The sequence below is a fragment of the Anarhichas minor genome, unplaced genomic scaffold (assembly GCF_050575085.1).
Source record: "Anarhichas minor isolate MPS153535 unplaced genomic scaffold, ASM5057508v1 ptg000026l, whole genome shotgun sequence".
NCBI lineage: Eukaryota > Metazoa > Chordata > Actinopteri > Perciformes > Anarhichadidae > Anarhichas > Anarhichas minor.
In genome coordinates, this window is record NW_027466472.1 from 5,428,321 (window position 1) to 5,453,278 (window position 24,958).

The 24,958-nt window shown below is 43.7% G+C and overlaps 1 protein-coding gene across 1 annotated transcript; it reads left to right on the top strand.

Annotated features, from left to right (window-relative positions):
* Positions 1 to 913: 913 nt before the first annotated feature.
* Positions 914 to 24,745, top strand: LOC142959307 (cilia- and flagella-associated protein 337-like). The gene is made up of 17 exons (XM_076100551.1): positions 914 to 2,777; positions 2,981 to 3,289; positions 4,848 to 5,021; positions 5,554 to 5,637; positions 5,728 to 5,820; positions 5,931 to 6,102; positions 8,727 to 8,894; positions 9,049 to 9,197; positions 9,852 to 10,085; positions 10,722 to 10,886; positions 12,971 to 13,086; positions 14,700 to 14,830; positions 19,619 to 19,705; positions 19,851 to 19,964; positions 20,947 to 21,137; positions 22,518 to 22,715; positions 23,703 to 24,745. The coding sequence occupies exons 1-17, from the start codon at positions 2,697 to 2,699 to the stop codon at positions 23,955 to 23,957; spliced, it is 2,721 nt and encodes a 906-aa protein (XP_075956666.1). The 5' UTR covers positions 914 to 2,696; the 3' UTR covers positions 23,958 to 24,745.
* The last annotated feature ends 213 nt before the right edge of the window (positions 24,746 to 24,958 follow it).

Below are 24,958 nucleotides of genomic sequence, written 5' to 3' on the forward strand. Positions count from 1 at the left end.
TCTTCGTTTTATTGGAAACTGAAGAGTTCTGTCATTTGAGGAAGACTTTGTAAAGTAGGTCTGTGTTCACATTTGCATTGTTGTATGAAAGTGCTTCATTTCCGCTCAGTTGCCCTTGCGCTCTCTTTCTTCGCGTGCACCTCTTTTCCTCCCAGTACTAGGATCCGCACCAATCCCCCCCCCCCCCCCCCCCCCCATTCCAGCACTTCATTCTTCTCCCGGTATAATAGTGGATTTTCCACGGTGGATTTGTGGAGGGCTATTTTGGGCTCTGTACTGGCTCTTACATGCACCACTGTAATCCAATTGTGATAGTGTTAATTTTTTAAAGCTTTATTATTGAAATTGCTGAGACCTAATTTTCTCATCCTGTCACCGGTTGACGACCGCTGTAATCAGCTAATTCGAGTTATTCCGGGCCATTAAGTGACTCGCGGGGCTCGGCCGTGGTCACTGAAGCAGCGGGGAGGGAAACGATAGTATCTCTGCTGGATGTATAGCTTTTGTGTGCGCTCACGCTTGCAGTCATACAGGCAATCTATTTGTCTCAGTTTGAAAAAAAAAAAATCCTTGGAAAAAATTTTTTTTTTTCCTCTTTTGTTGTGTGTGTGTGTGTGTGTGTGTGTGTTTGTACAGCTACGAGTGACCCACAGGAAGTCCTCTCAAAGGCATTTGAATGGCACTATAAAGCTTCGGTGGTGTGTGTGGTTTATTTGTGTTCAGGTCCGGGTTCACATCGGTACTTTTCTACTTGTTTCAATGCATGAACACTTTTATGAGTGGCAGTGGAATACTAATGTTCATGTGAATTATGTTGCTGTAGCAATGGTGTGTGTGTGTATCTGGGTTGTACTATTACACAAAGATGATCTTCTCTCCAGTGCCTAATCTGTGAATAGAAGTAAGGCACACACACACACACACAACACATTGTGTTACATGCAGGCAACAGGGCGTGGACTCACAAACGCCGCTCTTTTTGACTACTTGGTTGCCAGGAAACTTAGCCCGAGTCTTTGAGAGTGAGGGATAATAAAAGAAAAGAATTGTGTGTGTGTGTGTGTGTGTGTGGGGCCTCTGCCACTGTCTGGGCTATTAGGGGTGGGGGGCAGTTGGTTAACTCTCTCTGGGTGTGTGTGTCTGTGCCGCAGCCAGGGCTGTTAGCACTGATTGCGTCTCTAAGACAAACCTCTGGACACGAAGAATCTCCTCCGGACCAGACCCAGCTCAAGGCCCAGATGAACCAACCGGAGGCTGAGGATCTGTTTGAAATGTCACACATTTAATAATGGCGTTCCAGCACCTCACAGCATGGGGACTGGGCACTGAGAGGAGGAAATTGGTCGTCTTGGTAAGTTTGAATTTGCTATTAACTGAGAAACTATATGGACTTCATGATTAACAACCTGCTTGACTGAAGTGTGTCTACACACTGGAAAGGTAACGGCTAACTTGACAGTGATGTTGCCAGGCCGAGAGCCTGTGTCATTTTGCAGTTCCAGCCTGGTGTTGAGATGGCTTTTCTGGACAGTTTGACTGCGGCGTGTGATTCTCTGAACAACTTTAATAAACCCCCAGATAGAAACCCAGCAGTGACACAGTTCCGAGAGAGTTGACTGCACCTGAAGGGGCCATTTAGGAAGAAGAGAGGCATCTCTGGTAAGTGGGTTTTGTTTGCCAACAGACATAACGGCACAATACTATATTTTTTATTTGAGTTACCTTGTGAAATTTACACAATTGAGAGCGGTTCCGTAAATGACAGTGCGCAGCATTTATATGTTGGATATGTTTTACATTCGTTCAGACAGCAGTAATATCTGTTCATTTCATAGACCTGTGTTACCTCTTAAAAGGCCGATACGTCTTTTCCTTTGTTACATCTGTTGCAGTCTAATACTTGTCAGTGTAAATGAAGATGTGAATAAGCTCATAATTATATCAAGATCGCACTGTAGTTAATCAGCACTATTTAAAAAAAAAAAAAGATGCAGCAAAGCCTTGTTTTTTTTGCTTTGATTTGCACACCCTGTCATCTAAATCTCAGCTCAGCTTCAGTTTGATGCCGCTTCCAATGAATTTGTCTCATAAACGTTTATGTCGGGCTGGAAATGAAACGGAGTGTTTGCTGTCTTCTCCCCTCTGTAGTGTTTTTATGAAACTTTCTCATCATCTCAGATTTCTCTCATAGACCTCCAACTGGCTTTTAATCACCACACAGGCTCATTTAACAAATTCTACCTTTTTTATTCAGGCTGCTCACCTACCTGACTCCGGTATTTTATCACCTGACATAACACAGACTCGACACGCTTCTGCAACCTGCCGCCTCCTCCAACCATTCCCAAGACATCGCACGGGGGACCTATTCACCCACCTTTGAAAGCCACTGAACGGGCGGGGGCATTCTGTTGAAACGTGTGGATAGAGCCAACAAAAGAAGTCTGCTGCTGCTGTGACTCTACCGTATGATTACGGTGACATGACAACCTGCTGTGAAACAGATATACGTAGATGGTTACTAAGGGATTACTGGAGCTGGGAACATCGTGTTTTGTCATGTAACACCTAGAAATGTGGGGAATCTATTATTTGACTGCGAGTCTTCAGCACGGACTGGCATACACGCACGCGCTTCACCTTCCTGACCTTGTGCTCGTATGTTGGTGAATGATTGACAGGTCTGAGCTGTAGCCATGGGGACGAGGATGGAGGTGTCGCAGCTTGAGAGCAGGATGGACACCGAGGACTACAGGAAGCTGCAGGGCCTCTTCCTGGTGAGGGTTTTTTCTTTGTCAGTTTATCAATATTACAACACGGTTTATTCTGTATTCTTTGTTTACCAGTAGTATCCCATAGCACCACACCTCCAGGCCTCAGAAGAAATGCCTTAAAGATCAGAGAAGAGTCTGCAGCACTATGTGTTTGAATGCTGTCTATCTGTGAGCTGACGTTGTGCAACGCCTCCCGTCTCCTACAGGACCCCTCGGGTTCACCTCGCTCCTTGTCCAGGACTGAATTCGTCAATCTGGCTTGGTCATCAGTTGGCCGGGGCTCCGAGGAGGAATACGGCCTCCTGTTTGACGGCGTGGTTGTCACTCAGGAGCACCGCGGCCTCCTTCTGGACATCGACGCTGTGAAGGAAGAGGGACGTGTCGACTGGGGAGGCCTGTGCTCGTTTCTGCTACTGGAGCTTTCTGATAAAGTGAAGAACACGAGCACCAGTCGTGTGCCGCGCTGGAAGCCGCCACGCACGTTGACCTGTCCACACCGAGACCCGGTTCAAAAGGTAAAAGGACCTCCTTTGGAGGCTTAAGAGAAGAAGAGTTCATTATGAGGGTTGGAACATGTTGCCCATTTGAACCATTATGATCTATTGCAGCATGTTATCTGAAAAACATTCTGACATTGACTGATTGGAGAGCCCACAACTATGCTGACTGGGTGGAATTCCACATTATTAAACATTGTGCGAGGAAAAGTTCGAAAGTATTAGGGTCTTGCTCATCAGAATGGCCCACCTCTTTTGAGATAAATGGCTCTGGACTCTTTTAAGTTTAACATCTATCAATTAATATGTAAATGAAGCTGCCGGTATAAAGTGCCTACCGCTGTGGAGAAAGTGATGGCTCACCACTTTAATCTTTCAATCCTCAGAATGTCAAACTGTCAGGATGTTGTGTAAGTTGTTTTCAAAATGGCTGGAAGGTTTTGACCCCTTTAGCTTCGATCAGTCTTAAAGAGGCAGACAGACTAATGGGGCTTAGAAGACTAATTGCAGTATGAAACAATGTCAGTAAAGGGTGGCAGAACTTAAGCAGGGCAGTGAAAAATATACAAAAACTTCTCTATAATGGTCTCTATAATGTAAGCTAAACGGGAATCTCCCATTAACAGTAGAATTTGAGCATTTTTACCAGGATAAAGCAATATTTATTACAGCTTCAGTGACACAAAAATGGGAGCAGGTTTTTAACTCTCACTAAAACAATCTCCCTAATGGGACAGGCTAGCTTAAAAATAATGGGCGGGACTTTAGCTCGTCATCACAAAGGCAGTCACACGGAATGAGACTGAATGAGAATTTGCAGTAAATGTCAGTTTTAAGAAAAATCCAAAAATAAATGCAAGCAATACACAGCAGGTAAAATGCCAGTGGTCCATGAGAAAATAATTCGCCAGATGCTCATCGTAGCAGTGACTCACCAGCTGTTGATAAATAGGTAATTAGAATAATTAGAGATAAATGCATGACACGCCAATCTGAGAGGTTCTATGAAGTCGGCGGTTGGCTGTGAGAAAGTGAAACAGTCTGCAGTAATTACATTGATACTACATCTAAGCCCTGACCTCTCTTCTATAAGTGTTAATAAACCTCTTCTTTCATTAACGATATTCAATGTCTCTTTCTCTTCGTACAGTTAGCTCCAGCCTTTTCTTTTTCTGCTGCTCTCGTTTTTTTTTTTCTTCTTCTTCTTGTGGCCGAGCCAATAAAATGGCGTCATTCATTAATCCTTTTTGTTTTATTAGTTTCTACTCGCATGCTTCCAATAAGAGGAAGATTTAGGGCGGCGCTCATGTTTGATGAAGTTTTTCTAGTGCAGTTTTATGGCTAAAGATCCGCAACTTTCCACCGAGCTATTTTAATCTTAAAGGCTGTAGCCTCCATTTGACTAATTAATGTCACAATAAAATGTTACAAGCTGCGTCACAAAGAGCACTAAAGCTGCTCTGAAGGTCAATTTTGCAAAAGTGTTACACCAGCATAAAGTCTTTCTGTTTGCTTCGCCCCCAATCCAATTTGTCCAGGTTAAATGTAGTTTTGTGATGTCCTCTGGTCTCCCCAGCTGTTGCACCTGCAGAGTTCAGGTCAGTATCTGACCGTGAGTAAAGGAGGAACTGTGTGTCTGCGGGACACAGACGATATGTCCCTCCTGCACACACATCGACTGGAAAACAGCACGGTCTCACCCAAAGACCTCTGGGTCACCGACGTGGTGCTGCTGCACAATGTGCACAAGGTGACTTTCACTTCTACAAAGTCCCACAGCGAGGCTTCGTCAGTCAGTCTAATTATTGATTTGGTGTCCTGGTTGTGTTGCCACATTTTGGGTCCGTAGCATAGTTTACACACACGAAAAAAATGTTATGGTAGGAATCAGTTATATGAATTATTGATACGTAGTCTGAGTTATTGGGGCAGATATTGTACTGCGCAGAGGTAAACAAGTGTTTCACTCAATCAATTAATTATTGATCAGAGGTTTTGGTTAATGGCATTGCAGACATGAATCCGTTGCATAATGTTTAGAAAATAAACGTTAATTTTTCAGTAATAAGACAGTCAATTATTGAACAGCACACTTTCCGCGAGCAATTCTTTAATCAACAGATTTGTGGGTGACGGATATAATTCTGTTGTATAACACATGAGAATGCTCCAGTTATGCATCAATTATCAGTCAGGGAAATTGTTACATTGTTTTTATTTCATACTGATGAAAAGAACTGTATGCGTCTCTGTTTCTAATTCATTTTTCACTCTGATAGCAGATAGCTGTGTCGTTCACAAGTAAGGAGGTGTGTTTTTATGACATTCTGTCAAAACAGGACTTTGGGTGCAAGTATAAACTACAGGTAACCGATCCATAGTATACACATATGTATTTATATATATATATATATACATTGTATATTGATATATTGTACACATCACTTCTTTTCTAGGGTTTGAAGTTTACCCCCTGGTGTCTAGACTATTGGGTGGATCCCTCTAACCCGGACCAGGCCGTCCTCACCATAGGAGACATCGGAGGACGGGTAATACACAGAATAATAGAAAGAGGAAGACATTTTCAGGAGTCTTCATTTTTCTGCATCGTGTGTGCGTGTGCGTGTGTGCGTGTGCGTGTGTGTGTGTGTTATCCCAGGTCAGTGCTTTGTATTTTACCTCGGCTCAGATCTCTCTGTTTGAGAGACTCAGTCTGAGGACGGACTCCGATTCCGCAGACGTCATCCTGTGGGACGAGCTGGTCAAAGGGAAGCATCGCTCCTGTTACACTGTGACACACCGAGGGCACACGCCTGCCTGGGTTAGAAAAGGTAGGAGGTACAAACACACGCACTCTCCTAAAACTTTCTGTTTATATGTGCTTTTATGAGACGAAAACATCTCTTTCAGTCTCTCTTTGATGAAAGCCCAATGAACTTGTACAAATGCATACAAGCATGCCTTTAATGTAGCTTTGTCATTGTTTCCCTGCCTCTTCATTGTCCTTTCTCAACCCCAATTTCTGTGTTCACACATCTACTTTTTCATATTGTATGCCCGTGTAGGGGCCAACAGAAAGAGCCTACAATCGTAGATAAAATACCATAAAGTTGGTATTTCTAAATGAGTTTCGTGTTGGCTAATGGGACTCTGAATCCTGCTGTTTTATTCTTCCTATAGTTTACTGCATTCATCTGGGGCCTCAGGTCAAAAAGAGTGTTATTAGTCAGACAGAATGAAAACAAGGATACAAAACCAGTGGCTCAGATGACAAAGAACACACTCCGGGTGTCAGGGATACCTGATGCTCACAAACACACACTTTCACCTTGACACCCGGGATGAGAACCATCCGTTACTCTTTCAGTACACTACAATAACGGCTTAAGCAATACCATGGAAAGGCTTGGGTGTGTCACACACACACACACACACACACACAAACACACACGTGCAGTGATTTCTGAGTCATCCACTTTATAGTCTTGCATAGCCAGACGTTAGACTATTGGCATAAAGTATCGGGCATGAGGTCTGGCCTCCTGAGACTCCCTCCGTCAGCTCAGCCTGGGTAACAAAGAGGTCGCTTAGTTGTATCCCGATTGCATCACTCGCATCGAGTCCCTCTGAAGTGTCGTTGGGCTGTTTGATAATGATTCATCCGGGGCAGCGCTCTGAGACTGGAGATCCTGATAAAGGAGGAAAACAAGAATAAAGTACATATAAATAAGCACGACAAATGAGAAAACAAAGGGAAATAAAAAAGAAAGGAAACAGCGGAGTTAGTGCCAAAACATTAAAAGCGCTGCTTAATTGAAATTTCGCAGGCTGCGTGTGCTCATGCATGCGAATCAACAAGAGGGGGTGCATACTAACGTTTGCTGTGTGTGTGTGTGTGTGTGTGTGTGTATAAGTGTGTGGCGTTTTAAGAGTGTTAGAAAGGACCTCTGGGGTGATGGTTCCTTTCCTTTGAAGTTGCCCACCCTGCAGTATGAGTGGGCTGTGTAATATTAGACATGGCTGGTTATCCAGACCTCCAAACCTTCGGGCTCATGGGCCACCAGAGAGAGGAAGGAGGGAGGAGTGGGGGGGGGGGGGGAGAGGAGAGGAGAGGAGAGGGGGAGGGGGGGGGGGGGGAGAGAGGAGAGGAGAGGAGAGGAGGAGTGGGGTAAGGGAAGCTGTTGGAACAGAGAGGGAAAAGTGAGAGGAAATTAGGAGGAAATTGGGATGGACACAGATCAGCAAGGACAAGGAAGGAGAGCTGTAGGAAGTTTGTGTCCGCGAAGGAGAAAAGCATTAACACATCCACATGATGTTGTGATCAAAGCAATTAAAAAAGGACTTTAAGGATAAACGTCCCAAAATGTGATTTGTTGCAGAACACAAAGGGATATACAGTGACTCCTGCCGTTCCTCCTTCAATTCTAAACTCACAGCAATGAAAGTGCAACACTGGCTCAAGCAGATGTTATGTATGTGTATGTGTGTGTGTGCATCACAAATAGCTTGATTTATGATCCGTCTGTGTCAGTGAGAGAGATGGCCTCATTAATCAATGATGAGTCATGCAACGCTGTCTGAAAATCCACTGATCTTTTAATGGAGAAAAAGACGCTGTGTATGAAACGTAATCAGACGTAATTATTTGCCCTAGCAATGCGGCCGATCTCTGACCTGCGACTGTCACATGCCATCTCTTCAACCCCGCACATGTTTGTGCAGTATGTGAAAGCCAAGAAGCCTCTAATGGAGACGCGCGGCATCCACTTTAGCCGTTCTCAATCAAAGTGTTAATTGAGACAGATGGTGATGCAATATCCATTACATTTTCTGTAATACCAGTGAGCAAATCAAACCGGCCTAATTCTATGCTGAGCTGAGCGCCTGTGGATTGCTTTACTATACAGCAGGGTTGCGGTCAATGCACATTTAGCGCAGCCATTTCAGTGAGTGGCTGTCCTTCAGATTTTGACATCAGAAGGATGAAGCAACTAATGAACAGTGTGTCATCACCAAAATATTTTTTACCGTGAATTAGCTGGAGAACTAATTTATTCCCTCTGCTGCATTATCGCTCCGCACAGAGGGGGGCTGCTTGGAAGCCAGTGGTCTTCATTTTATTTCTTCTCTGAAAGTGAGTTTGTACAGAGAAAGTTGAGATCAAATCTGTGCGGATAAACATTTGAATGAATTAACTCTATTGTCCTCTGTCATATCGAGACTCTCTTGCACGCGCACACACTCCCCTATAGTCGGGGGATGTGGACATTTCTCTAAGACACATCGTAAAAAACAAGTTGATCAGGTGATGATGCAAGTAAAAATCATGCTGATGCATTATTAACAATAGATTTCCAATTACATTGACGACCAGAATACGGCAACCACAAAAAAAAAAGACACTAATTGATTTAATTGCCTTTTCTGTCATAATTTGCTTCCACTTCTCCCGCAGTGCGTTACCTGGACTCGCTGGATGCCTTCGTGTCCTGTAGCACCAGAGCGCAGAGCAGCGTGGTGATCGGCTGGAGGGAAAAGGAAAGCAGGAGTCTACGAGTCGCTTCTTTCTTTACAAAGAGGGGTGTGTGGGACATGGACCACCACCGTGGACTCAATCTGATAGGTGGGAACCAAAGCGTACTCAGAATTATAACACGTGTCTATGTTGTGAGAGCATTATTAATAGTATAAGAGTTCATTCTCAACTTCAGTATGGTTTCCTGTAATTAATTGCAGTTAGCGCCTCTGCTAATTTGAGACCTTCTGATTGGCTGTAGCCACAGCAGGTGTGGATCATCAGGTCTTGCTGTGGAACCCGTATGTGACCTCAAAGCCGGTTTGTCGGCTCATCGGGCACACCGGCCCCGTCACCGCAGTTTGCTTCATGCAGACCCAGCAACAGTTGCTCAGCTACTCCAAAGACAAGGTAGGAGTGTGTGTCTCTGTGTGCAGCGCTCTGCTAGAAGAAGATAATGTGGTGATAAAGAGCCCCATCATTGGTGTATTAATTGTGATACCTTGCTATAATTACTGCAGAAGAAGGAGGCTGTGGTGCAGATGATTGGTAGCCTGTTTCACAGCGCTGACGTCTCTAAAAAGGAAGACCACATCTCCTTTACGCTCTTCTTCTCTCTGATGCAAAGAGGATGTTGGTGCTTGTGCTGCACTTCCTCTCCCCCCTTGTAGCACTGTGCATGTTTGCCTCCTCTTTGGCTTTTCTGGAGATAATGAATATTTTAGAACTGATTTATGTTCCATCTGCCTTTTTGCTCAAACACCATCTGCCATCGCAAGAAGCTTTACCTCTGGACGACCTCCTGGAAAAGCGACAGTCCTCTTGTTTTGTGCTGTAAAAGCAATATGGCAGAGTCATTGTGATTTCTGACTAAGTGTCACATTGTGAACAGGCTGATCGAGTAATCATATTTCTTCGCAATTAGTATATTTGTTCTGTAATTATGATAATGTCTTGTGCTAATAACTGTTTTATTTATAGTAGGAGTTATGACGTTCTTCTGTGCATGTGGCGATTCATATAGCGTCTACCACTACAGCTCATCTGTTCGTATACTCTTTCCAGGTCCTGTGTCTATGGGATGTATCTCGTCAGCTGTGTGTTCACCGCCTGGCCGGTGTCTTCCCAGAGACGCAGGAGGACACACAGACACTCCTGTTTGTCCACGAGGAGCGTCAGGTCCTCGTGCTTTCCTTCAACAGCCTGCTTCTCCTGCTGGAGACCACGGAGGAAGAGAAGAGGACCAGCAGCCACGAGCAGCCTGTGACCTGTGTGCTGTATAATAGTCTGTTCAGACAGGTGTGCAGTTTGAAATGGACCCCTGAGACTTTACTTCTTTGATTTAGATCTCTTTGTTTCCCTCTGTTTCTGGTGATCTTTATCCAGAGACATATGGCAAGCAGAAGGAAGGCTGTATAGATGTTCTAAGTTGGATGTTCTCAACTCATTGTCCATTTAGTGGATGTTCTGGAACTTTTGATCATATCATATTCTCTTCATTTAGCATGTTTTGATAACATTTGGTTAGAGGATGAGCAGAGAAATAATGCTTTCTACCTTTTTTTTTTTTAATTACGTGTCATTATTACAAATGATTGTATGTTTTTTTCCTTTTACCCCTCTCCATGACAGCTTAACAGCTGACATTAGTTTCCCCACACAAATAAAGAAGAAGCAGCTAATGTATCCAATATGAACGTCTCTCATTTTAAAGAGTGCAGTCACTCTTGCTTTTATTCCCACTTGACAGCAGCATTAGTCACATGTTTTCCTCAGTGGTGGCTTAGCACTAAAATAAAGTCTAACGAAGCGTGGCGAATTGTTTGGCTTCGTGAGAGCCATCAAAGAATACATCAGCGGAACAGCATAAGAAAGGATCAAACTCTTTCTGATGATTGATATCCTCTCGCTCTCTCTCTCTCCCGCTCTCTGCAGGTAGTCAGCAGCGACTCGGCCTCCTCTGTGATCTGCTGGCTGGCTCAAACGGGCCAAAAGGTCAAGCAGTTTCACCGTTGCCACGGCAACAAGGAGATCTCCAGCATGGCCCTGGATGCTACGCAGACCAGGCTGTTCACTGCGGGCCTGGACGGAGAAGTCAAAGTAGGTGGACAAACACACACACACACACACACACACACACACACACACAGACACACACACACACACACGCTTGTTCAGCTGTGAACTATATAGCTGTGGGCCAATCCTCCTTATAAAGAATGCAAACTCTGAAAGGTAAATGTGGCAGGGAATAGAGTCTGATGTGAAGAAGTGAAGAGGAAGGTGAAGTAGCTGACAGTTAGAAATCACAAGAATTTCACATTTTTAAATACTCATAGAACCAGACTCAGGCTGTCTGAGGGGCAGGTACCAAAAAATGAATATAAAGAGCGCCAGCTGCATGTGGTCGGGCACCAGCGTACAGAAGGTTTTCTAGCATGTAGGGCATCCTATGGCGCTTTATCCCGTCTTATCTCCCACAGAGACATACGCCACAGTGTATTATATTGCGGCGATCGTCAATATAACATCATTCTGGTGATTTGTTTTACAAAATCCCCCGGAATAAATATGTTGGGATACTCTTGTGTGTCTTTTGTTAGCTTATGTACAGTTGTTTTACTAACACTGGTTGTAAAATATATCCTTGGTGATGTAGCCAAAGCTAATACTGACGCTAGCTTTAGCTAACATGGCTGTAGCTAGCCAGAGGAGTTGCCCCCTGCTGGCCATTTGAAAGAATGCAAAGATTAAGGCACCAGTCTGTGTTTTTTCCACCGGCATGCCACTACTGTTATGATTGCCATATGATGGCGAGGAACTTTTTCCACTGTCGGCAACCTTCATATCGCCTGTGATGACAATGTTTGTGTTGTATGTTTTGTATTGATCACGCCAGATGTAGTTTTACAATAAATTCCAACGTTTACATGACTCTGCACTGAGGGCAAGCTCCTACATCTGCCAAGAGGGGGCACTGTGGACCTTTGGAAACTAATTTCCATTCACAACATTTACCACTTACCAGCCACTAATCTTTTATTTCTATCTTTAAACAAACACAACATTTACGGTAGTGCGTATTGTAAAATCTGAATATTTGCATCAAATTTACATATGTATCAGAGGGCTGTACTGGTGTGTCAGTCTTATTTCGGCAACTGTAAAGCCAGAAGAGTGGCTCACCACCTCCCATTAGGAAGTGATACGAGTCAGTGGGAAATGAGTGACGTGATGTTGACACCATGCATAATGAGTATTTGTTCACATTTTTGCGATTTAGAAAAAAGTTCGAGCCCGATGTGTCCGTACCCTCTCTAATTACGTGTGTGCACATGCAAGCGTGTGTGTCTATTAATATGCATTTCAAACAAGTGGTGCTCTGTGGCCGTATTTGCACTCCACATTCAAGCACTGCATAATAACTCCAAGCTAAGTGCAGTTGTTCTCAACAGATTAGTAAAATAATTATGCACATTATAATCAATATAATCAACCACATCAGCTCCCTGACCCCATGAGCCGTGGTGAGGATGCAGCTATGTGCATCCTGTGCATGTGCAAGCAGCGTCAGGTATACACTCACAGTGAAACAGCGATACAAAGCCATCCTCAGCAGAAGAGGCAGGCACCCCTTGGGCCAATTAGCAACAAGATGCATCATCTCTCCAATTTTCATCAACACTGAAACCCGTGGAGTAGCAGTTAGGGCCATTCAGAATTTTAAATTTTGACCTTTTAATTACAGCGTTCCCATTGGGCCAATCAGTGTCTCTTTGTTAAATGCCACAACACAGATCCAAACTGCGTCACCGTGCAAAATTGGACAAACTGTGTGAAATGTTACCTGAGCTGTCATGTTTGATGGAAGTACAAACAATACAACAGTGCCTTGATAGTTTGTATCCTCCCGTGGGGCAGCCAAATAGTAATTCTCCTTTAACAACATCTTGACTTCACTTTCTGTTACTATTTCTGCTCCTTCTTTCTTTACCAGACAAGACAATATTGACAATGTTAGGTGCTACAAAGGGGTGTAATATGTACAGTTTTGTCTCGTGTCAAAACGTCCTGTTAAATGAAGGTGACATGTTGACTCGGGTTCTCTGTTTGCATTTAGGTGTGCTTCGAAATGAAGCACGTTTAGTGTTGTTCTAGGGCTTTGAGTGTGTTTTGTGCTGCAGGTGTGGGACTTCAGTGGCCGCTGCCTCCACAGAATGAACGCCGGCCTGGGTCGGGCTGTGGAGATCTCGCAGGTCCTGCTGCTGAAGAGGAGTATACTGGTGATGGGCTGGGAAAGGTGTGTGTATTCAAGTGGGACTATTGTGGTTTGCTTACTTACAATATGCACATTGTGCTTCGCTCGTTGAAAGGTTGAATACACAGACTGTGCAATACTGGAAAACTAAAACTGTGCGCAAATTTAGGCCCCGGAGGGGAGTCGCATGAGTTTTGATGCGGTAACATCGCAGACTGTGTGTGTTTGCACGTTGTGTATGAAAGAGACTGCAACTGACTGTATGTGAGAAACTGTGTGTGTGTGTGTGTGTGTGTGTGTGTGTTTCTGTCCTCTCCTGCATCCTCTGTCTGCCAATGACTCGGAGCCAACCAGACATCTGGACTCTAACGAGTATCGCTGGCCCACCTTGTGTGTGTGCGTGTGTTTCTTTTTATACCCGCATCACATCTGCTCTTCATCTTCATCATCATCATTTCACACCCAGTGAGCTGAACTCGTCAGTGAGCTATCATCAAGTTATACGACTCCCTCTGTTTCTCTTTCTTCTCCGCACACACACACACACACACACACACACACACCGTCTTGCTCTCAGGGGTGTGTGTCACAGCGGTAAAGACAGCATAGACGACAGATCAGCAGCAGTAAAATAAAATACTGCAGTTAACTTCCTGTTTCTTCACAGCCGCCTAGACCACAGTTTAATAGTTCCGTGATGCATGGCATCTAATTCAAAGTCTGCTTGCCGTCTGCTGCTCATACGATCTCATGCAGGTTGAAATATCCAAATCCCACCGATACACATTCCTCAGTTTGAAACGACTGTGCATCATTTGTTTTCATGTCATGTACACTTACAACAATATAAATCAATAAAAGTGCCCGCATGACATATAACAAAATTACAGGTGTACTAAAAAATACAGCAGTTTCTTATGCATGGTGTCTGCTGTAGCAGTGTGTAAAGGAACAGCTTCCATTTCCATAACAAACACTGCCCTGATGCATAGCATGTGTAAAGCAAAGTTTGAATCTGTTGCAGGGAAAATAGGATTTATATCGGATTATCCTTACAAATGGTCCCAATGAAGCATGACAAAATAAAATGTATTAAAGTGTAACTTCGGAATATTTCAACTTATGTTCTTCTACTCATGTTTCTGTGTCTAAAAGACTAATGGGGAAAGCAATTTTTGAAATTGGTCCAGTATTAAGGGATGTCGCTGTAACCGGCAACCGCGAAACGAGCTGCGGGGGCAAGTGAGCGTTACGTTCGCTGGAAGTGCTTGTTTTCGCCACTGTGAGGCTCAGATTGTTATAAGTGTGCGACAGCATCATGGGAAGAACCCGACAGAGAGAGGGCTTTCTTTACCTTTCGCTTGATCCCATCCGTCTGTTTGTTATTGTGTCCAAGGAGAAGTCTCTTTCTGAAGTCTCTGACTCAAATATCTAACTTGGGCTCAGGGCGGCGACCTAATTCAAGGACCTCATCTGTTGAATCATCTAACTATACAACCATCACACTGAAAATCCTTTAGATAACACTGTGGGTGTTGATGAACCGGGTTGTGCATCAACAGATATTGCAAAGGAGGTCTATGAGGTTTGTATATGTAACGCACCTTTACACCTTCCACACTTCTCACCACCGCCTTCTCTCTGTGTCTCTGTAGGATGTTAACAGTGTTCCGTCTGCACTCCTTCTCGCAGTCTTTTGTTGAACCGTCGGAGTGGAAAGGAGGTGTTCAGCATCGCAGTGATGTGCTCTGTGCCGCATTCCAGCCGCCGCAGACTCTGGTCACAGGTGTGTGTGTGTGTGTGTGTGTATGATGAACAGGTTTGATATTGAGTGTCCATGTGTGCTCCTGTAATTGTCTGTGTTCTCTTTCCTAAAGAAAAAAAACACACTTTCATGACTGGAATTATGAGTGAGTGTCTGTGTAGAGGAAAGAGTAAGATGGAAAGAGTCGGGGGACAAAAACAAATGCTTGGAAACTGATATGAATCTTCGAAAAGCAAAAACCTGAAAAATAACTGGGAGCAGTTATCTGCTGATTAAAATAAGTGGTGTTGTTTTCAAAGGACTCGTGCTCCACACGTCACACTCCGCTGGAAATAGCTCTGTGTTTTTATGTGTGTCTGCGTATGCAGAAAGGGAATTCAAAATCAAAAGTACGACTGTGCTTGTATGTTTGCCTGTACATATAAATGCACACTACAAATCAAAATGGAACACTTCAGCATGTGTGGTTAAATGTCAAAAGAATTATCATATTATAGCTACAATCAAATTAGACGATGTAACAGGTATGAGTGATTTGAAAATGTTCTAGAGACTTCTTGTCTGGTTTTTTTATAGATCTGCCGGCCCCTTTTAAGTCAGAGTTCTGCCCTGTTGTCCTTTGTCAGCCACACTGCTGAAAGATACAGTATTTCATTTCATAGATCAATATTTTATTCCTCAGGGGAGCAACAGCTTCCTTTTCCTCTATTCTGAGCTGACATTTGCCTTCACCACAGGCCAAAACCTTTACATGTCAGACCCCCATTAATTGGCAAGTTCCGTCTTAATTACGTTTTTAATTAGAGCTGTATTAAAGGCAGGTGAAGTGTAAAGATCAGGCAGTATATATGATTTAAAAAAAAAAACACGTACTCACTCAGTGCTAACACCCGTCTAATTTCCAATAAAAAGTTATAAATGCTTCTCATTTCACTTATTGATTCGTTTCTCTCTGTGCGGGAGAGATGTCTGGTATTGTTTTCTTTGTTTGTAGTAGGATTGATCAGCAAACCTACTACCTCACTGAAGGTATTCCTTGTCGGGGGGGGGGGGGGGGGAAGAAGATAAAATCATACATAGCAGAAAATTATCCAGAATTACCATCAAACTGATTTGGCAACTGATGAGTGCAATGGTTCAGTGGTACCAAATGCAAATGACTCACACATGTGAAATCGGTAGTAGTCCTAAAATCACGCCAGTGCTTATTCAAATGCAGAAACACTTGGCCCCTCTGGCTCTTTTTCCCAATCACTCCATTTATTACTCTACTTCTGTGAGTTCATACAAACTTTGGAATTTGTCTCCAATGTTTGTGCGCATGAGTTTTATATACATATTTTATTTTTTTGTACGTTTTGTGGATCGTGGAATTCAACCCTGTGGCACTTCGTCCCGTTTGCCAAGCTGTCACACTCGAGACTGACAACCTCCATTAACCGAAGAAAACAAAAAACAAACTTGCACGTTACATAAAAAGACATAAACACTGACCCGGTCGCAGAGACAGGATACTTTAAAAAACCAGCACGGCACCTCAGCACTCCACACTTTCTTAGACGTTTCTGTCTGAAGGATTGAACTGCCAATGCTCCATTCACTGGTCCACTTCTATAACCGTCAAACTACAAACACTCTGCTCCTAATTTGCCCCAGTATGCTCTTCAGTATATGAAGCTGTATCACTTTGCCTCACGCACCGACATTACAGTTTCAGTTTACCAGTCTGTGCGAGTAGAGCGCGGACATAAACTGCAGACCTTCTCTGGGCCTGTGGGACACGTCAACCCCAGAGATAGAGAGCGATACGGGGAGGGATGGAGGTGGAAAGGTAGATAAGAGTGCAGGCAGAAATGGTTTGGAAGGGTACGAATAGGAGCCGGAACGGAACCACAGTTCAGGAGCTACTTTGACAAAGAAATTGGGGAGTGAACTCTGAAAAAGTTTTCCAAGTTCACTCCCCAATTTCTTTGTCGGTGTGCGGCGCCTCTCTCTGCCTGCTTCCTCTCTTCATCCCAGTCTCTAACTGACACTCCCTGTTAATTTCTGTTTATTTTTTCACCTCATCTCCCAAGTTTGCCTGCTGCATTTCTCCCCCCGAACACACACACACACACACACACAGCCCCGCGCTGTACCCTCCACCTCCAATTTAATCCAAATGCCCAATTTAAATTACGTTTATTAGAGCTCTCTCAGTGGGAATGAGGAGAAATGAGACACAGTACTGTCAGTCTTTCAAGTATAAGTGTGTGTGTGTGTGTGTGTTGTGAAGCTGCAGAGGTGGGGGTTTGTATATGCTAGAGAGACGGTATAAAATGATGTATGTTTGAAGTTGTGTTTATTTGCGTTTGTCTCTGAAATGTGACAGTGTGGTTGCATTTTCAGGCTTAAGCCGAATCGCTGAATCCTTTTGTTAATAGTTGATGCAAGAACTTGACAAAACAGAAGCTGTGATTGAATATTTTTAATGTATCTATCTGCGATTTATTTCTGTAACTCTGATTAATACAGATGATAACGTCAGAAATAGTATTTTTTTTATTACGAGCAGAACTCACTCTGGCTGATAGATTGTTTCCTAAAGTGAGACAGAAGATTAAACCGGTGTCTTATTCATGAAGACTTTGTAGGCAGGTTTTGTAATTGTGTTCTGCTGTAAGAGGCACAAGTTTATCCAGATCAACTAATCTCTTGTCCAAAAACAATCATAAAATGATGTAAATCATTCATAAATTCCTCCTATGTTTAGATGTCGTGTTTCCACACACTCGTGTACTCTCACACTAAAGTGAAAGGTAGATATGAAACTACCCCTGTGTTATATTCTACTTTAACCGTCTCCAGTAATTCTTTCTTCACCAAATCCGTCGAGCACAAAGACGGCGTCTGAAAGCGATGAAGCATTAGTTTCACTTGCCAGCACATTTCTTCAGGGTTGCAGTGACTAATGCAGTTTTCACATCAAAGCATGTGTGCTGCCAAATTATATGTTCGCTATGTGCCAAGTGAAAGCAATGGTGGCATCAAGGCCGCCAGTGACAAAAGTCAATTTAAAGTTTTGTTGGACACACGCATGCTTTGGATGCTCAGGCTCAAGTGTGTGTGTGTGTGTGTGTGTGTGTGTGTGTGTGTGTGTGTGTGTGTGTGTGTTTGTGCGTGTACAGGCATCTGTTTGTTTGTGTCTTAAGTTGAATCAAGTTGCAGCAGGAGCATTTGGCTGATGTGGGACTGAAGCCTCCTCATCCATATTCAGAGTCTTCGCTAGGTTCCGCTTGGCTTCTCTCTCAAACACACGTGCACACAAACACACACACACACGCGCACACACACACAGCAGGGTACATGTACACAGGGGTCCTGTGTACCTCCCTCAGTCACAACCTCCCCCCTCTTCACTCTTGCTTCTTCCCTCGGATCCCTTAATCCTCCATGGCTGAACACCTTCCAAGCGACCGAGGACCAACTCTTCTGAACTTTGACGGACAGCCAAAAATGTTTTAGAAGTGGAAATGTGAGTGCAGAAATCAGAACACTGAATGACGGCAATGACATCTTTTTCAAACAGAGGATCGCTATGATTTATATGTACCGTATATTTCAAATTTCTGTCTTGACAAGTTGGTGAGATAAAGGGGACGTTGTATTAAGCTTTTTGAGGCCCCAGAGGGAGCTGCGTGAAGTCTGATAAACGTCCTCAAGTGATGTCACTCGAGTCGGTTCGGTCTGAAGAAGTTTGAAAATGAATAACCCTGTGATGTGTAGTTATGAGTTTAACAGAACTCTGTAGCCTGCTTCCTATCTCTGCTTCAGGCTAGCGGCTACAGTAGCCACCACTGGCATAACAATCTCCTAATGAACTTGGCATTCGAGCTGCATTGTGGGTAATGTAGGCGGCAGGTTTTGACAAGGACAGAGAATGCACGGAATAAAAAGATTTTCTGCTGCATCAATTTTGATCCTTTTTGGACAAGGATGCTAAAAGAGTTCTCTTTTAAAGAAACGGAGGTTTGTGTGCTCTTTAACGTATACTTTCTCTTCTTTTTTTCATTGCCCGTGAATGAACATCCCGGTGCTTACAGGCCTATGTGCTGGACCACTTTGAAAGTTAATAAGGGTGATGTTAATCCAGCTCTATGTTAAAGCTTAATAATGTGTATGATGCTGATATCTATACCTTCTCACCCCCTTTCTCACTCTATCTCTGTCATACACACACACACACACACACACACACACACACACACACACAGAGCCTGATAAAAGTCCCTTGAAATACAGATGCCGGCCCTGGGCTGCGTGAATAATGCAGGCGACCACGCTCTCATAAACTTTATCCCTCCTATTGCTCACACGTACACACCTCCCGTATCTAGCACGCTCCTCACATATCTCATTAACTCCCGCTGTTCAACTGTCGAACCACCTGATGAGATTCCTGCCTCATATAATAAACCCACGCAGCCCTTTCTAATACTTGTATAATGTAGATTATTTGAAAAGCACTTTCTCTTGAGGTGAATGTTGAGTGGTGGAACAGATGGTAGCTGGGGACGGATGTTGGGCTTCATCATCTTTAAAGTGTTTTTAGCGGCTGGCTTGCGTGATTCAGCAGCACGAGGAAAGTAAAAGGGCGTGTGATGACAGAGTGTTTGTGTTAATTATTTGTATTGCTTTGAAAATGCGCAATTTTCTTTCTGTTTCACATGAAAGCCTGGCAGTTTTTGCAGCGTTTTGGGGATACAAAAATGCCAAAAAGCAATGTGCGAGTTTATCATAAGCACTTTGTTTCATCTCTTATGTTTGCAGGAAGCTACGATGGAGAGATTATAGTGTGGAACAACGGCACAGAAAAAGCTTTGAGGAGACTGAGACCACTTGCTGAACTCGGAGAAGGCAAGAAGTCTCACTTTCACACACAGATGCCAGTAAATTCGACAAACACTTTGTTTTGCAATCGTAGAGTAAATATGTCTTCTGCCTGTGATCTGTTATTTTTCCCATTATTCTTTCAATACTTTGCTCAACTCTGATGTTCTAGGTCATGTCCCCGACTCTCATCTCGGTGTGAATGGCAAAGAAGACGCAGATAACTCCATTGCAATCACTAGATTGTTATTCATACCGGGACGCACGTCTGCAGCTATAGCGACAGGTAAAGTATCTTTATCGTCCTTAGAGTGTGGGTAATTTGTTGAAATGGGTTCTGTAAGATGTGGGACATGGTGTAATGTTTGAGTAACAATGTTAGGAAATTGCCTCAGGAGCTATCCCAAGATAAAAGCAATGAATTCCTTTTATACCCAAATAAATTCTTTATCTTCACTTGAGTCACATTGTTGCTCAAATGAACATGTTATTGTGCACTAAAAATGTTTCCAGTTTTATTATATCCATAAAACCTCAGGTGATGATTCTGCCTTTTTCTTCAAAGGCCAAAGCCTCTTTAAATATATATATATATATATATATATATATATATATATATATATATATATATATATATATATATATAGTTTGAGTTGTTATGTGAGAGCCTTAAATTTGAGGAGTTATAGTTGATGCAAACACAGTGAAGTTACTTCAGAGAGTTGAAAGAGTTCTACAATGAAAAGCCTTTCTTATACTCTGCATATACGGTCTTGTTTTTGTTGCAATACACAGATGCACGCTGGTGTTTCCACATCACAAAGACAGTAAGGCTTCGGGTATGTTGTGCCAAAGTTACTGCACATTAGCTACTCATCAATGATCGATGTGGCGAGTTTTACTTCAAGTTTTCACATTTTTAACTTCTTTTCATATGCAGTAACTCAAGCTCTGAACTTTAACTTTATCTACTTGCTTGGGTTTTTATACCAGATTTATTCGCCACATGCTTCCTGTTGTTGCTGCTGCTTCTGCTCGCTGAAGCTGTTTAGCTGCTGGGTAAAAAACAAACAAACACAATTAGCCTCTGGCCCTTGGTCTTTATGCCTGCTGCTCATGCTGACTGAGGCTACGGTTGGTGTTGTTGAGCCCTCGCGTAGCAGTACAGAGCCGTTGTCAATAGAACAGAATGTCTATGAGCTTCTATCATTCTGGATCCAACTTATTTTCCATCTGAAACCTACTTTTTATTCCCACATTTTCTGCAGGTGGTGCAGACTTGGTGTCCTGTGGAGGTTCAGGTGTGGTCCGACTCTGGAACACCGTCCACAGCCGTCTGGTGGGACAGTTCACCGCTCACAACAGGGACTTGGGGTCCATCGTTATGACTGTCAGCCTCTGTGGAAAGTATTTAGTCACAGCTGATAGGGAGGGAACCCTCAAGACTTGGGACATACAGGTAGGTGTGTGTGTCACACACGTATGTATAATATATATTATAAATCAGCTGCATGGACCACACTGACACATGCCACCATGAGGTTTTCGTATATACTGAAAAACAAGAGAGAGAGAGATGGAGGCTGGTGAACACAGAGCCAGAGGGAGGGTCAGAGATCGAGAGACAGACTGTCGTAGACAATGAAGAAAGAGTTAACCTCCACATTTCTGTTAGATCAGGCATGTTGTTCACTCTTCAGAATGACAGCACCGTCTGTCATTCTGAAGCCTCAGTAGCTTGCTAGAGTACAAGCAGAACAGTCAATCATTCCACTGATACGGCAGAAGGAGGTAATGTCCTCGTCCTCTTTGGTGTTCTGTTTGAAACTTGAGAAGCAGTTTGAATGAATGGGAGGAGTGTTGTTTGCAATTTGTATCCTCCTTTTAATAGACTTTAAATGTGTGTAAAAAAAGACACTTTCTGGCAAATTCCCTCCACTAGAAACAAAAATCCGTAATTCCAGCCGTGATTAGAAATTCACTTCAGCTCACACTTCACATGCTTAACACATGTTTGGTAGCTGAAGAGTTTCTGATACCTCAGAGAGGCCCTTTGACTTTTTGACTCTTGATTATGGAGACTTGGATCGCGTCAGCGGTATAAGGCGTAGCTGCATCACTGTCATGCTCATAATCGCAGTAAAAGAACACCCTCTCGGGTATTATTGCCACAATATTCAGAGCTCAAATCTCTGTCACAGTTTATAAGAGGGGATGAATTCAGATGGGCGCGTCTCATTTGGCTTCCACTTTAATTTATCGAGATGTATGTATATATGTAGCAGAGTTGAAGAAGTTGGACAAGCTCAGTGCTCTGGTAGAAATCCTGTCCCTTGGCAAGTTTGGAGCATGCTGCGCAGTCGGCTGGATGACTAACAGACGCAGGACTTCACAGTTCAGTACCAGGTCGAACGTCCTAACGTGTTGCTGAACACTGTTGTTTTTCATATTACCCATCATGCAAAGATGTAACCAAAGGTCACGTTTCAATTTTTCACCTTTTTCACTCAAACCCTCCTCTCAACAGACTGTCCAAACTAGAATACTGAAGACGCTAGCTAGTTACACCAAATAAAATCTCCCAGGGACTTTTTTTTTAAAATTCAGCTGCTTTTGGCAACTTCTATCTGTAATCAAGCACCCATTGTTTCAAAAATCATAATGCATTACATTCTGCTATGGGCCGTGAGAAAAGGGAAAGCTTGACAGGCACAGCAACAGTACCTGAGGGGGTTAGAGTTTAGCGGCCTTACAGTTATATGAATTGATTGCATGTTTTTGTACTTCCAGCCACAACACAGCTTCAGTAACCCACTGCTCCGCTCCTCTGTCCCTGCAGCAGTATTGTCTTGAGCCAGATGACGGAATAACCAAAGAACCTCCAGAACTGCTGCGTAGTTTCCGCCCACACCTTGATCGCGTGACTCACCTGGAGATGTGTCCCCATGGCGACAGACTCCTCGTTCTCTCAGCATCGTCCGACCGCAGCGTGGTCCTCAGCTACCTGCCCGGAGAAATCGTCGGCCTGTTCGGACAGGTACGCGGACACGCACGCAGGTCATTTCAGTGCACTGCAGCAGCAGCAGTAGCTCGAAACGCATACCCTAACCTGCATGTGTGCAAATAAAATAGTTTTGGATGGCAGAGATATTGCTCAGCACCACCCTGTCAAGGTAGCCGCCTCAGATCCTCCCAGTTCAAACGTACAGCGGCGCAGGCTGGCTCTGATAAAGACTTTACCTCCCACTCTGCAGCCTGCTGGTGGGTGGTAGCATCCAGTTGACGAAATGGATGTGAAACCCAGCATCAAGCCACAGTTAGGTGTGTGTGTGCATGCGTGTGCGCGTGTGTTAAAGGAGGCCCATATTAAGTTAGCCCGGGGCGGTGTCTGCTTGCCGTTGCTTCATTTCAGTTTGCCTCAGGCTCACACACACACACATGCACACAAACGCGCACACACACACACACACACACAGACAATCGCACAAATACACCACAATTTAAAGAAGAACATGCATGGATTAAATCAAACATTCATGTCCACCTGCATATGTAAACTTTTTGCAATACAAAGGAATAAGCATGTTATTAATCTCGTGCTGCGACATAAACTGAGCTGGTAGCTTGCTAGAAAGTAGCTTGTTTAACTCGAGTTTGTGTTAACTTTTAGTGTTGTTCTTAAGATAGTGCTGTTAGATTCATGTCTGTGTAACTTTTATCAGCGGTGAATGAAGACCACATCCATATTCAGCAGATCGAGTTATCAAAGGACACACTGTTAATTATGAATATGTTTTGGAGCAGGGAGAACACACAGAGACAGTGACTCGCATTAAAAGGCTTCCCACTGCAGTTTGATGAGAGTTCCTTTGGCAGAGGGCTGCATGTTTAAGTCCTTAAATCCACATGACCCCAGCTAATCCGCGGATTCAGAGTGGCACTCTCGCGGTCGCAAGGTCACCCTGCCCTGAAACCAAAATGTGCTTGCTGTTTAGCTGTCTTCACCGCTGTCAATCATCCGTAGGAGGAGCAGTGGTGCTTGGAGAGACCCGGACATCTGCACCCACAGCGGGAACCAGAGAGGAACCAGCGAGACCAGGGAGGGCAGGGAGGGAAGAGGTCACCTCCAGCTCCCAGTGAGACACTCCCTGACCCAGGACCCGACACCTCTGCAGAGGGTGGAGAGGTCGGGATAAAAGACCAGGGTGAGGATTTTGGGAGTGATGCAGGAGTGGACAGAAAAAAACATTTATCCAGGTCAAGGGTTGAGTCTGTCTAAAGTGTCGTTGTTGTACAACTTCAGCCTCATTTTCACTGCTCTGTTTCACTGGTCTGGTAAAGATGAACAATGCTTTTGAATTGTCCTGGAGGTATTGAAGATCCATGATTTTGAGTGGGATCCCGGAGGAACAACCGAAACATTTTATCTTTTACGTTTTTCTTGATACCATTTTCAGTTGTACTAAAGAGAACTATAAGCCATTGTCTACCATGTTTTCAAAAGAACTTGAGTCAGAAAAACACCGCTAAATTGCAGCTTTTTCCCCCCATTTTATTTCGATGCCTCAGGACAGTGTGGTGTGTAATAGTGAGTAGTCACGGCTGCCTTTCACAACCACAAAGAGCGAAATGTCATTTGTGATGCTCCCTATTCTATGTTTTGTACTCTGCTGCTCAGAGAACAGAAAGAGATTGCATTCAACATTCTTTTTTTTTTCGGGGGTAGCTAGAGAGTGCCTTATGGCTTGAAAGTGGTTGTGCTGCTGTAATATAAAAGTCAGTAAAAGTTGGCAGTCCTCGCTGGAGTTCTCAAAGTCAGGCCACCCGTTCATTGCCAACGGAGTAGCTTCAGGCTGGTCCATACATTTGACATCGAGGTGTTTATTTTCTGGCCCCAAATACCGATGGGGCTGTTCTGGTGTTAATGTGAAGTTAGAAATGTCTGATTATAATCATTAAACTACACACACACACTTTATCATTTGATACATTTATTGTCCAAATGTGATGTGATGGGATCATTCAGTGTGTTTATGTGTCTTTGTACTTCTCAAAAGTAATAAAAGTATTCAGATTATCTGATGATATGAGTTCTTTGCAGTGTGAAAGGAAAGATTGTGGTGACTGTGTGCATGCAACACATCAGACTTGACGCCGCCTGTTCAGCAGGTTTAGACTGTTGCTCGAATGCCTAAAGACTTGAGGAACTACTTTGAGCACGAGTGTTTGGTCTTGATGTTTGGGAACAGTGTGGTAAAGATCACCTGAGCTTTAAACTCA

Bases quoted from the DNA above. Each gene is read 5' to 3' on its own strand.
- LOC142959307 (XM_076100551.1), top strand. From the start codon at position 2,697: ATGGGGACGAGGATGGAGGTGTCGCAGCTTGAGAGCAGGATGGACACC. The intron at 10,086-10,721 runs GTGTGCAGTTTG...CGCTCTCTGCAG, and splicing joins ATAATAGTCTGTTCAGACAG to GTAGTCAGCAGCGACTCGGC. The intron at 14,831-19,618 runs GTGTGTGTGTGT...TTATGTTTGCAG, and splicing joins GCCGCAGACTCTGGTCACAG to GAAGCTACGATGGAGAGATT.